This window comes from Mesocricetus auratus, unplaced genomic scaffold, assembly GCF_017639785.1.
Source record: "Mesocricetus auratus isolate SY011 unplaced genomic scaffold, BCM_Maur_2.0 Super-Scaffold_100009, whole genome shotgun sequence".
Classification (NCBI taxonomy): domain Eukaryota; kingdom Metazoa; phylum Chordata; class Mammalia; order Rodentia; family Cricetidae; genus Mesocricetus; species Mesocricetus auratus.
In genome coordinates, this window is record NW_024429193.1 from 27,117,074 (window position 1) to 27,131,477 (window position 14,404).

The window sequence follows — 14,404 nt, forward strand, 5'->3', positions numbered from 1 at the left end:
CCTGTGTTCTCTATCCGGGCTTACCCTTCTCGCCCTAAACAACGCTCAGGATCTCAAGTCCACCAGCCCAAGATGCAGCCACAAGTGGCCTCTAGCTCAGCCTGTGCCTTGAGACCATCCCTGCCTGGGCCCAGGCACCGCCCTCGGGAAGGACCCTCAGCCTGTCAAACCGGTGGGTGGGGCGCGCTAGACCCCGCCTCTGACGCCACCGCCCCGCCCACGAAGCTCTGGGCCCTCTCGCGCGGTTCCCACTGCTCGCTCTCCGCTGCTCCACTGCGCCATGGCGTTCGTGACCAGGCAATTCGTGCGCAGCATGTCCTCCTCCTCCTCCGCGTCCGCCGCTGCCAAGAAGATCCTGATCAAGCATGTGACAGTCATCGGCGGCGGTCTGATGGGCGCGGGCATCGCACAGGTGAGCGGGTCGCGCGGGGCGGGTGTCTAGGAAGTAGTTCGAAACTGGCCGAGAAGGCGCAGCATGCTCCACTGTCCCAGATCCAGAGCTTTTGGCCCGACCCTTATGTGCATGCTTCTGAACCAGCTGTCCCGGGCCGGGGGAGGCTCGGTGGAGAGCGCTGGTGCACGCGCGCACGCTGGAGTTGGCTGTGCAAAGTTCTGTGTGCAGACTTGCTGACTGCTCACTCCGGGGCGCAGACGGGAATCTACTGGCCAAGACCTGGGCTGCGATTTCTTTTAATTTCCTTATCAGTTTGTTTTTTTAAATAATTATCCGGTTATTGTTTGGGCAGTTTTCTTTCCAAGTGACCTGCTTCTCCCCCCAGATTTCTTTCGTTGGCCTTCACTTTTGTAACAGTTTGGAAAGTCACCTAGTGGGAGTTTGTGGAGTTGCTGGGACTCAGTCCTGGGCTGGGCCTGGTGATTTTGACCTTTGACATAGTGCCCTGGGCGCAGAAATCTGTGTGCATGCCCATCTCTGAACCCCATGAGAGTGGAGACAGAAAAAAAAGCAGAGGCCCTGAGAAGTCTCTAATCTCTAGCCGGCTGCTGTAGGACTTTGCCTGGTGCCAGCTGAGGCGCAGTGCAGGATCAACTGCAGTTAGGATACTGTCACCCCTTTTCTGTTAATAGTTATCTCTCTACACACATTGGAGAACTATGATGTCCTACTGTTATATTCTTACCTTTTTTGGTCTTTGCAACTTGTGTTTTATGGTAGTATGCTTACCTAATTTTAATTAGGGAGGGTATCCTGAGGTTTGTATCTTTTCCCAACCAAATGCATGCTTGCATGCTTGCTTTAAACACGTTAGTCAGTTAACTTCATTCTAAAATCCGTCTGTTTGCCTGCTTGTTTTGCTTTGTTCAGAAGACCCAGGCTCCAGCTGTGGCCACGACATAAGGGTTTTATACAAGAAAAATACAGTCAATTAAGTTTGTTAAAACAAACAACAACGTACAAGTCTAAACTGGAAAGTGTAGCTAGGTAGTCTGCACTGGTATCCCTCCCTGTGTACCACCAAAACTTCTCAAGGCTGTGAGGACGAGATTGGCTGTCCAGGTCCAAGAAAACAATGTATCCCTTAAATGTTTAAGCAACATCTTAGTAACAAGGCAATGGGGGCTTATGCCTCCTGCAGCAATGTAGGGAAGGATGCAGAAACTGTTGCGGATTATAAACTAACTAGAAAGCTTTGCTCAGCTTTTGTACAGATGCGGTTGTTGTGTTCTGTGGATGCTGAGTCCATCCCTGACCAGAAAAGTCTGTTGCATTGCCTGAGGACCCACGCAGGAAGCACTGAAAGTTATGTGGGTAAGGTTCTAGAACCTTGACCCGAGGAGAGGAAGGAAAGTGATTGCTAAGGATGGGGATCATAGATCTGTGTAGCTGGACCTGGAGTGCAAATGGAAATGCCATCCCCTTCTTTTGGGGGAAAACAAATCCACAATGGACAGTTTTTGCTGCAGGGTTACAGATCTTTTTGCCTCTAGCACCAGTGGTTAATTATTAATTAATGTGTCGAGCATGGGGAGTTGGGTGGTCTGCGTGTTGGTGCTAACACAAGGAAGTTGCTTTATCTCTGCACTTCAGCTTCTCCAGAGTAGGCCAAGTATTGGCTTTGTAGGAGTGTGGAAAGGAGTAAGTGAATTAGCACACATGTAGCCATATAGCCCCAAGAGAAGTCAGAACTGCCTTTGTGACTATTGCCGTCATCTTGTCCTGTTGTCCTTGAGGCTCATGTCCACTTTTGTTCCTCATCCTTGATGTTGAGGTGGGTGCATTGGGTTTAGGGGAGGAACATTGGTCCCTGCTTCCTGTTCCATCTTGCTTATTCCTGACGCAGATACCAGCTGATACTGCGGTTTGCTCAGGGACTGCTGAGCAAGACAGTGCCTTTTATTTCATTATTCTGCCTGAGTGAGGCCATGAAAGAACAAACACAAATTAGTGTCTGGGTTATCATCATCCATCATGTTTAGCCCCCATTTTTCTCAAATTCTGTATGAAGTGGTTTAAGTCCAGCAGCAGTTCTGTGTAAGTAATTGATGTGTTCCAGTTTGTGCTGAATGATATGGAAAACAAAAAGGTGTAAATAGACTTTTGTATGCACCCAATGCATTTATCAAGCAGTTAAGTAATTTTAGACAAACGAGGTCCAGGCTGGGTCACATTTGGCCAGAGCCTAGGCCATTAGTGCATTTGTTCCTTCTAAGAGTGTCTATATTGCCCGCCATTTTTTGTTTATTTTCAGTTAAGTGGGAAAAACCCCTCTTAGGCTGCAGGTTAATATTTAAGTACACTGATGTGTTTTATGTGTTTGCCTGTTATATACTTCTGACTGCTGATTTATCTTCAGCCAGATGCTTAGGCTGGCAAAGAGGCTTGTAGCATTAAATGAACTTTGAGTGGAGACAGATTGCTGTTTGCTTTGTGAAGAGGGAAGGCGGAAGCTGAAAACTCTGTGTCTCTCAGGCTGATAGAGTCCTTTCGAAGCTTTGCTTAGGCTGTTCTCATATAAAGAGTCCAGAAAGCTCACACCCTTCATTAAATGACTGGGCTGCCTGGGAATAGTATTGGAGAGATTTTTCCGGCTCAATGTCTTTAGTATCTTACACTTGTGGAGATTAGGAATAAATTCATTTTGCCAAAGAAAGCCCCCAAACTTGTGTGTGTGTGTGTGTGTGTGTTGTGTGTGTGAGCGTGTGTCCTTTTCAAAAAGCCAAAGATGAGCTGGCTCGTAGCTTACTGATGAAGCTGTGTGACTGCGATCCTGGCACTTCTCCTTGTGAGATGGGAAGTGAAGAAAGGAGAGTTGCCTAGAAGGGCGAGGTCCAGCTAGCCTGGAGTATGGAGCATGGCAGAAGCAGCTAGAGAGACCTGGCCTCATGGTGGAAGAGAACCAACTCCCCTAAGTTATCCTCTGATCTTTTCATTCACAAGCACGCGTGCGCGCGCACGCACACACACACACACACACACACGCACACACATGCACACAGGTACACACGCACGCAGTCCAACACCTGCATTTATTTAGAGTTCTTTAAACTATTGAACTGGTTGCAGGGTGAGCATTCTAAGCTACAGGTGAACATTTGCTGGATTCTTTTGCTCTTGTGCAATGCGCAGTAGGTGAACATTTGCTCAGATAGACTGGAAAGTTTCCTCCTAGCCACTGAATTTGTTCCCACCTCCTCTCACCAACCTCACCTCCCAGTTTTCTCGTGTTTAATGGAATAGTAATCAGAGCTCTGTGTACTTGTTAGCCTTATTGACTTTTGTTGTTCCAGTGGGTTTAAGTTTTCTTGAAAAAAAGATAAATGTAGAAACTTAGATGTTTTAGCATCACAGGAGACTGGCATAGTTTCTGGACTATGAACTCTCCTTCCTAATGCCCTTTATGGAGGCCATATTTTTATTCCTAGCCATTCTGTCTTCCTTCCTTCCTTCCTTCCTTCCTTCCTTCCTTCCTTCCTTCCTTCCTTCCTTCCTTCCTCCTTCACTCCCTCCCTCCATCCCCCCTTCCTTTTTTGTTCCCCTGTGTAGCTCTAGCTGGCCTAGAACTGGCCGTATAAATGAGACTGACCTTGAACTGACAGAAATCCTCTTCTCTGTGCCACTAAATGCTGGGATTGAAGAGATGCACCACCAAGTCCAGCACACCAGCAGTTTTTTTTTGGTTTTTCGAGACAGGGTTTCTCTGTGGCTTTGGAGGCTGTCCTGGAACTCACTTGGTAGTCCAGGCTGGTCTCGAACTCACAGAGATCCGCCTGCCTCTGCCTCCCGAGTGCTGGGATTAAAGGCGTGCGCCACCAACGCCCGGCTACCAGCAGTTTTTTGTACTCAAGGGCACACCATTTGTTTGTCATTAATTTCTCTCTGCTTTCCTGGGTTCCTTAGTTCCTTTTGGGGTTTTTCTCTGGTGTACCTTGAAGCACAGTCCTATGGCGTATTTGTCTTCTGACCTGGAGTGTATTGGGAAGTGCTGCCATTCCTGGAGGCCGTAAAAGCTGAGCCGTCAGGTTTGGTTTTTCTTTGTGGTGATGACATTCTACTTTACCTGTCACTTGTCCCCTGCTTGGGTTTTCATTTTCTCCTATCACTTTCGGTCTTCCCTGCTGACCTGCCTTAGGACACAGACCTCCCTCACTGCCAGCTCTACAGGAAGCACATGGAGTTAATACTGCTGCTAAAGATATTTGGTGGCTGATGAGTGTTGCTCTAAGTGTGAAAGAGAAGGCTCTGATGTCCCTGCAGGAGTCTGTTTTAGTTTTTACATTATTTTATTATTTAGTGGATGTTTACACTCCACAGTAAACATCTGGAAGTCAGAGGACAGCGCCTGCCTTTGAATATTTGTGCTAGGATTGGAAGCAGTCAGATGTCGGGTGTGAGGGTAATTTCATGACAGTGGGGTTTGTGGATAGACTGTGGTGTTGATGAAGTACAGTCCTCCTGGTGGAGGGTCCCAAGAGACATTCACTAGAGATGTGCTGAGGGTTTGGAGAGTCCAGGTTTTGTGACAGTTAATGTCACTCTCTTAGATTTACCATGTAAGTTACACTTCAGAGACCCTGGTTCAAATTTTATGACACATTTGCAAAAATGCATAAATCCAGCATGCTTCTGCCTGGCATGGTTGCTTGGTCCTTTGGCCGAGTACTGGGGGCTTTGACAAGTGTGCTATTCACGGGCCTATTTTTACATCTCTGAAGCACCCTTGTCTAAAAATATTTCCTCTTGGGCTGAGCCTGCCTTCCGCTGGGCTCAGGAAAAGTCATGGAGCTGAGGACATAGCCTTCAAATAGGGTGTATGCACACGAGTGTGTACGTGTCTATTTTCTAGATAGTTTGTTTTCAGTGTCTTACAGTGAGTGTACGGCCACTGTAATATAAGACAAGAGTTCTCAATGGTTTAAACAACAGTCACCTAAGTTAAAGAACCAAGAAAAGTCTTGTTTGTTACAACACTGAACAAAGCAAAATGGCCTCCCTTCTCCCATGGTTCACTCTACACTCCCAGCTCCATCATTTCCAGACAGTTAGGAGTCCCAGGTGGTGCCATTATATAGCTCAGGAAGCCTGAGTGTTGTTGCTATGCTTGCACCCAAAACACTAAAATTCCTTTTTCTTTTAAAGCAGCTTTCTTACATTTGTTTGCTTTTTTTCTGTATTTGTGTGTGTATGTGTGTGAGTGTGTGAGTGAACGCACATGCATGTACACACATACATGTGCACTTGCCAGAGAATGTGATACTGAGGTCAGAACAAACCTGTAGGAGTCAGTTCTCTCTTTTCAGCCTCTGGGTCCTGGAGATTTGAACTAAGATGATCAGATCTGGCAACAAGCTCCACTACCTGCTGAGCCATCTTGCCTGGTATTTTCTAAATACCACCCCTCACTGACATAATTATTCTTGAACTATCAGGAGAAGCCTTAAGCCACCTCCCAAGGAAGATCTGGTGGCTTTATCTGTTTTAATCCCATAAGCATACACCCCACATGAAATTGCTGATTATACAGTAATATAATACTGTTTTTAAGTTCTTGAGGGATTTCTAGTGGTATTTTTTTGTATTCCATCAACAATAAGAATTCTTCTCCTTTTCCTTGCCTACGGTTTTGTTGAATGCATAGCCTTTATTATCAATTTTCATTTATTATTTGATAATATCATACATGTACACAATATGTTTTGAACCTCTCTATCCCAGATCCCTGTGCAACTTTCACAACCTCTTCTCTTTGGATGGCCTACGAAATACATTCAGTGCCGCTTGTGTGCACTTGGGTGTGAGACAATCCCGCCAAGCTTGGACCACCTACCAGCGACCACACTCCTGAAGAAAAATGCCTCTCCCTTCCCCGGTAGCCGTCGATTGCCAATAGCTCCTCAGCCAGGGGTATGGAGCCTCATGAGTTCATCAGGCAACCATGCTGGAATATTTTCTGGCTTGATCTTGTGCAGGGAATCAGAGCTGGTGTAAGCTCATGAACACAGTGGCCAAGAGCCATGTCCAGAAAACACCGTTTCTCCCTCTCCTGCAGCTCTCTCCTTCTTCCCCCACCCCTGCCATGTTCCCCAAGCCTCGTGCATGTGTGTGTAGGGGTCAATATAAGTGTCCTATTTAGGGTTATTTAAGTTACTTAGCACCAGTTATCAGTCTGTGTTGACTGAAAGGTGAAGTTTCTCTGGCTACAGTTGGAAGCAGCACTGATCTCTGTGCGTAAAGATCATATTTAGAAGGCCGTTGACAATGCGTCCATTTAGCAGAGCAATAGTAGGCCCTCCCCTAGGGCCTGTGACCTGCCAAGTTTACAACACCAGGCATGAATTCCCTCTTGTAGAACAGGTCTCAAATTAAATCATAAAGCAGTTATCCCCATAATAGTCATTCCACAATTGGGCCAGGCGACACACCTTGTCAGGTGGGCCTATATTGTAGCATGCAGGTCTACCACTGGGGAAGACCACTGATGGCTTTTCTCCCCTAGTAGCCTGCACAGCACCTTCTGTCCTGTGGAAATTAGCCAGCAGGGAGGAAGATTTCAGGTCACTTTCAATTCCATCTCTCCATGTCCTACAACCAGAGTACGCTGTGTCTTCAGCAATAGCATCTTGGTTACGGTAGGCAACCAAGAGCAACGACAGTAGCCTGTGTTGTTTGGGGAGCCTCTATGGCCTCTCTGCTCAGTGACTAGAGCAGGCACTGGATCATTTAATAACCCATGTCTTTTCGGGAAACTATTGTCCACCTGTGCAGGGTATCTCTGTTCAAAATATGTCTTGGAAAATTTTTTTAATTAGTCAACAAAGTAGTGGATTTCCATAAGGCTTTTCATACATCTTTAGTTTTTTGGTCAACCTTCCTCCCCACCTCTCCTTTCTCCATTCTCCCTGCCCCCATCCCCACTTCAACTACCGACCCCCAGGATTTCCCCTACCTCTATTTTCACACGCGCTCTGTCTCCTCCCTTCGTTAAGGCCTCTTCTCCTTTCTTCTCTCATGGACCCCTTCTAGCTTCCTGTCCTCTGTGGACAATCTAAATTAGACACACACGTTTAAAAATTTGAGTCTGCAGGTCACTTGGCTATGCCCATTCTAATGGATGTGGCGGTTAGGGATTTTTACAAAGTGCTCTCGGATGGACTTTAGCAGATACACGTGTTTCCTAGGGGACTCTCCTCTTCCCTGACCTTTGTTGTGTTTACTCGTCAAGTGTATGCCTTTCTGTGAAGAAGGGGTTCATGGCTAAAAACATTTGAAAGGCACTGCTGTCGGGCCACCGTGCTTGGTGATTTGTAACTAATACCCTGAACAGTAAAATCTTTGCTGATCTCTAACCAGGAGGTGTCCGTGTGATGGAAGGAATCACTGGGCCTGTGCCCTGGATAGACAGACAGACACAGACAGCAGGGTCCCTTTGATAAAGGGGGCGTGACACGTTGACCGGCTAGGCTAGAGTGAACTAAACGCAGTCCACTTGGAAATCGCAGGCGTGGCGGTCAAGGAGCATAAAGAACCCGGGTTTCTCTTTAGGCAGCACTGGTGCCTGCCCTTCCCATCACCAGCATCCCAGCCACCAATGGCGGGAAGACCACCCTCTGCTCTTAACTCATCTCTTGTTTCTTACCATTCTTCTCAAGCTAATGATGTGATTTCTCACAAATCTAAGACACTGGAAGGTTTTGTGAGGTTTGAGGTGAAGGGTTTCTAATAACAAAAGGAAGGTATTTCAAAAATAATTTACAAATCGAGATTTTTGAAAAGCGGGTGTGTCATCCCTGTGTTGCTGTTATTGTTATTAGTAAGAAGTGTCTCTGTGCTGGGTGGCTCTAGTCTGGATGGCAGGGAAGATATGCCTGTTGCTCCGGAGGAACCCGTTGTCTGCTAAGGAAGAGACACAGGTAGGAATGACTAATCATAAGAAAGCTACTGACTGCCTGCTACTCTATCCAGGATGCGTCTTTTGTAGTGACAGTAACTTCAAAACATGAAGTAGATGGCGTAATAACCAATAATCCCCACAAATTATCTCATCGTTGAAAAGCATTGTTGAGCAACTCCTCAAATTTTAATTTACCACTCATCTTTCACAGCTGGGATTTCTCCTGACTTTGGCTGTTTATTGGCCAAATTTTGAAAGTTTAGTGAAAAACAAACAAAAACCACCAACCTACAATCCGTTCCTTGTCACTTCATGGTCAGATTCTGGAGCTGGAGGTTCCATGATGTAATGGGGTGGCCACGGAGAGGCGTTGACTCACTGGCTCAGTGCTCGGCTGTGGTTTCTCTCCCACAGTGGTTCCCATAGGTGATGTACTGCTTCTATGCATCAGAAGAGGCTCAAGGAATTGACCTCCTCCTCTGGGCATCCGGAGAGGCGTCAGTAAAGGGCAGAGCCTCAATCTGGGCTGTGGAGGGTGAGCTGCAGCTCCCCAACAGCGGATGGGAGAGAACATGTGTGGTGGAGGAAACGCCGGTGTGGGTCTGAGGAACAGGGAGAAGGAGGAAGTGCTGCGTGACTGGGAAAGGATGGGTGCTCAGGTTCCTGAAGTATCTGAGCCTCAGCAGTGGCCTCAAGTAAAGCGAGCGAGTCAATGTAGAGGTTTGAAGTATTAAAGGAGACATTAAAACCCATCGGAAATCGCTTGCTTTGGTGTAAATTAGTGTAAGATGAGCAGTAAAGACTTTGCAGTCGGATTTTAAAGCCAACGATATTGGCGAGAGACTTCGCAGAGCGGTTAGCATTTGAACCCACTTTTTAGTAACGAGCGAAACCGTTGGACGAAAATTAGAGATGACTGGACCGGAGAGGTGGCTTAGTGGTAAAGTGCTTGCTGTGCAAGTGTCCTGACCAAAGTTTGGTTCCTAGAAGCCATATAATCCAGGTGTGTGACAGCTCACCTGTAGTTCTAACAGTCCTGCCAGCGAGCTGGTTAGCGGGATCAGCACAAACAGGGAGCTCCAGGTTCAGCAAAAGACCTGGATTCGGAATAAAAGGAGGGGGAGCCATCAAGGGATACACCCCATGTCAGCCGAGGGCCTTTACATGTATGCATAGCACACACACACACACACACACACACACACACACACACACACACATTTTGTTGGGCTCACGTGGGGTTTTCTAGCCTTTTTACCAGTGGATTCTTCCTTGTATACTGACTTTGCAGCCATTGTGTAAGCCACCTGGTCTCCCACCTCCGCATAACATATGACACTGAAGATGAGCATGGGTTAGCTACTGGGAGGCCACGTCTCAATACGTTTTCTGGTGCTGTAAGAATGCCTGGTACATTTGTAAAGAAAAGTGGTTTGCTTAACTCATGATGCTGTCAGTTGCCATGTCTGTCTGTTGATTCTGCCTGCCATGCCAGGCAGCCGGATCTGGTGAAGGTTTTGTGCTGCTTCAACCCATACCAGAGTGTGGGAGGGACGGCGGATTCACCCAGGAGAGAGGCTAGAGAGAGCCACACCGACCTCATAGATGGACCCCTCCTGCAGAAGGCGTTTGTCTAATGCATCCATTCCCATAACCCTCTAGTCTTCCCCTTCTGGTGGGAGAACAATTCAGACTACAATAGCCCTTGATAAATTATCTGTAATTTATATAATGGTAGAGGGAGATGGGAACCAAATTCAGGTCCTTTGCAAGAACAAAAAACACTCTTAACCACTGAGCTCCTGGTCTAATCAGTTTAAACAAAAAAATCATAACTCTGTCTCTTTCTGTCTCTGTCTGTCTCTGTCTCTCTCTCTCTCTGTCTCTCTGTCTCTCTCTCTGTGTCTCTCTCTCAGTCTGTCTCTCTCTCTCTATCTCTCTGTCTCTCTCTCTGTCTCTCTCTTTCTCTCTCTCTGTCTCTCTCTCTCTCCCTCTTCCCCCCCCTCTCGATCCTGAAGATTGAACCCAGGGCCACTCGCATAGTAAGTCAGTACATCCATCACCGCTGAATTGCAAAACTTAACTAAAGGCCTACTGATTGCCGGAGGTCTTACAATAACACAGATTCACACAGATGGTGTGTGTTCCATGTATTGTGCACACTGAAAAGGCATGATCCCAAGAAACCCCTTGGAACTTTAGGAGTGAACTCACACATCAGATGGTGTGGCACCCCCACTGTGGGGACCCGACTGTGGGAGGGGTCATCAGTGCAGTGTGAACCTGGGTCGCCTCCTGAAGTTATGATTTGATATTTCATCTTTATTTTCATTTTTCTCTATTGCAAATGGAACCATGTGTGGGCAGAGCTTATGAGTGTAAGGTTTGCTAACTCTTAACTTCCTGGGTCAAACTTTCCCTAGGGAGTCTATTTGTTTTCATTGTTTAATTCCATTTGTGCGATTTCATACCTGTATATAGTGCTCTTGGTCATGCTTACCTCCCCTATTCTCTCTTATCTCATTAAGTCTTCTTATCTCCTTCCCACCTATTTCAAGTTCCCCCACCCCCAGTTTCTCTCCCATGTTCATGTCTTTCTACTTTCTTTTGTGACCCACTGAGTTTAACCAGGGCCATCTGGGTGACCATGGACATGCAATTATGCAGTGGAGCCTGGTGCACTCACCAGTGAATATACATTGATGATAAAGACCCCTTATCTTCCACCGTCCACCCGTAGCCAATAGTTCAGCATATATGGGTAGGGCCTCGTGAGCCCCTCCCCAATGCATGACTTGCTATTGACTTGCCCGGCCCGGCCCTGTGCAGGCAGACACTGTAAGTTCATGATTGCAATGGGAGTCTTGTGCCTAGACGATGGCATTCCTAACGAGTCTGTCTATTTATCCCAGATACAAGGCAGTGGCAGACCAAAGAAATGATCCCACTCAAGTTCAGCTTGGCCAACCAGTGAGTTTAATGGGTTGTCTCACAGGAGCAAGCATTGGGCTTCTCGTTGGGGCATGGGTGGCTTTAAACCGATGACCGCCAACCCCACCCTAGTGTGGATGGCGAAGTCTAGAGCTCCCTGTGTGGCTACTTCACGAATGTGGCTCCTCTCCCCAATCAGTTGTTTACTGCTGGGAGACCTTCAGAGAGAAAGGCCTTGTGAGCCTTACAACGGTTTTGTGCCATAGAATCTTGTAAGTTTTTGTGATTTTCATGACCCTCAGCTTCTCTCTTGCCAGGAAGGAATGTTTCCACCTAGAGGAAACAGGTCTGCATTCCTTATAGCAAATAGATTTGCTGGTAGTAAATGATAAGACAGACGGTCATATTCATCTGTTTTATGCATTATGACATTCTCTCTTGGCTCTTTGGGTATTTGTAGGTGAAGAGGTTTATCTGTGTGCTTTTTCAAATGACTGCAAGTCTCCACAGGAATCTGTGTCAGTGGCTAGTGCTGAGCCCCTCCATGGTCACATGTGGTTTACCTCAGCGGACTGTGCCGGGTCCGGTGCCTCAGGCCCTGATAGAAGGAGGAAGGGGGAGGGTGGTATTCGTTTGTGATACACCACCATGCTGTAAGGACTCAACTTGTATTCACTCGTGTGCTCCTCCCAACACTTCTGTCTCCTGGTTCTGCAGATGAGGAGATGGGCGGGGGAGGTTAGGAAATAATTTTCAGTTTCCAGTTGGCTCACGGGCACCAGCGTGGGGCCATTGCCCAGCTCAGTGTCATTTCAGACCGTTGCTGCAGACTCTGTCGTGCCCAGCTGAGTCAAGGACATGAGTGATTAGTTCCAGTTTCAAATCCCAGTCACATGTCAACTTTCAGTTTACTCATTTCTGGAATTAGGGCAGCACGCTTCCCCACAACGGCTGTTGGGATCAGTGAGATGATCTTTTGAGATGTTTGAGGCTTTTGAGAACAGGTTTGTCTGTTCACCGTGTCATCCTGAGGCTTGGAGCCAGGTACAGGGTGTGTATGGAGTCAACAGCAGGTAGTAGCCAGTGAGAAATGGTGCCCTGCATGGTGTCCTCAGTGCTGGTCGCAGTCCACGACAGGAGTGAGAGGCACTGGGCAGAGTCCAGAGTCACTCACCCTAGAAGCCAAGGGTTTTGTCTGTGACCTCTGGTCACTGATGGAGGGCATTTCTGGTAGCCTCTGCATTTCATTTGAACTGTGGGGAATTCTGCATCCCCACTGCACAGGTTGTTTGTAAACCCCACTCAGGTGCTTGACTGCTGAGGAAACACAGCCCTTCCGCTCTTCATATTCTCTCCTTAGCTGTAAGCCACCACGGAGCTAAACGCTGTGACGGCAGACTTCCCACCTCAAGGGCTTGGGACTTTCCAGAGCAGTAACTAGAGCAACCACACCGTGCCTGAGGCCTCGGCAGTGGTAACAGACAGCTCTTGCAAGAAAAGGATGACCAGAGAGAACTAGATGGGAAAGAGTTGTTGGGCTTTGGGGAAGTGGGGATCATCGCTACTTCACAATTATAATGTTGTCACTGTTATGTATTATGAATATCTGATTCCGGATATCTGATATGAGACCTCCGTGAGAGGGCTGGTTTAAAGACTCCTGATGTTTCAAGCTCATGTTCTCCGTAGTCCAGGCTCAGCTCCCTCCTGCATCTGCCACAATCCTCCACTATCATGACTCTATCCCTTGGAACTGTAAGCCCAAATGAACCCTTTTCCTCCGTAAGTTGCCCTGGTTATGGTGTTTTTTTCACAGTAATGGACAAGTAACTAATACCCCTGGTTATCACCAGCAACCACAGATATGAGCATGGTGTGTGGTGCTCTGTCTCAGTTGTCGGCTCTGTGAGGTCTCTGGGCATGCCTGTGGGGAGTTTTCACGATAGGCTGGTTATGGTGGGAGACCCACCCTCACGTGGGTGGCGCCATTCCCTAGGCTGGCTTTGTGAACTGCATAGAAAGGAGAAAGCAGGCCGATGGCTTCCATTTGTGGTTCTCTGCTTCCTGACGAGGACTCAGCAGCTTCTACTCCTCAGCATCCTACTGTGACTTCTCCAAAACAAGCCCTTCTTTCTTTAAGCTGTTTTTATTGCAGCAACACTAGAAGTGACTAATACATAATGTTTCTTGAACTATGGTCTTCAGGCTTATTTTTTATTTTTTTTGGCAGGGTAGGGGAACCCAGAGGTTTTAAGAAAATTTTAAATTTGGGTTTTCTTTTCTTTTCTGAAATTCTTTTTTTTTTCATTACTTTTGATTACATTTTTTTTTGAAAAAAAGCTTGCTTCACATGTCAATCCCAGCTCCCTCTCCCTCCCCTCCTCCCGCACCCCCCCACCATTCCCTCCAACCTCCCACCCTATCCCCACTCCCTTTCAGATAGGGGATATCTTGAGTCTGTCATTTCGCTCAGGGCAGGGTCCAGGCACTCCCCGAAGAGTCCAGGCTGAGAGAGCATCCCTCTGTGTTATGGACACACGAAGTCTGTTTGTATGCCAGGGATAAACACTGATCCACTGCCCAGGGCCCCATAGGTTTCCCAGGCCTCCTCACTGACTCTCACACTCAGGGTTTCTGGATCAGTCCCAAGCTGGCTTCCCAGCTGTCAGTCTGGGGTCCAAGAGCTCCCCCTTGTTCAGATCAGTTGTTTCTGCTGGTTTCGCCAGCCCATTCTTTGACAATTTGCTCATGGATCCTCTTTCCCTGTCATTGGGTTCCAAGGGTTCAGTTCAGTGTTTAGCTGTGGATGTTCACCTCTGCTTCCATCAGTCACTGGATGAAGGTTCTAGGATGGCATGTAAGGTAGTTTAATTAATTTTGAAATTAAATGTAGCATGCTCTGTATGATATGCGTGTATGTTTTCAGCACTCATGAGATCTGAGACATCAGTGTTGTTTCTTCCTTTTCATGCAGAATAGTATTTGTGCCAGATGAAGTCACAGCTCCTCTTTCAGTGACGTCTTTGTCAAAGGTTGAGGAAAGAAAAGTAGTGGGCGAATGGGCAGCCACAGGCATGTGATAACAAGTGTGTAAGGACTTTCGGTCCGTAGACCTGAGCCACTGA

General features: G+C 47.2%; 1 protein-coding gene across 1 annotated transcript in view; it reads left to right on the top strand.

Annotated features, from left to right (window-relative positions):
* Window positions 1–209: 209 nt before the first annotated feature.
* Window positions 210–14,404, top strand: part of Hadh (hydroxyacyl-CoA dehydrogenase) — a 40,361-nt gene continuing 26,166 nt past the window's right edge. The window contains exon 1 of the mRNA XM_040751781.1: window positions 210–412. Within this exon, the coding sequence (XP_040607715.1) occupies window positions 281–412 (132 nt within the window). The 5' untranslated portion in view covers window positions 210–280. The remainder of the gene's footprint in view (window positions 413–14,404) is intronic.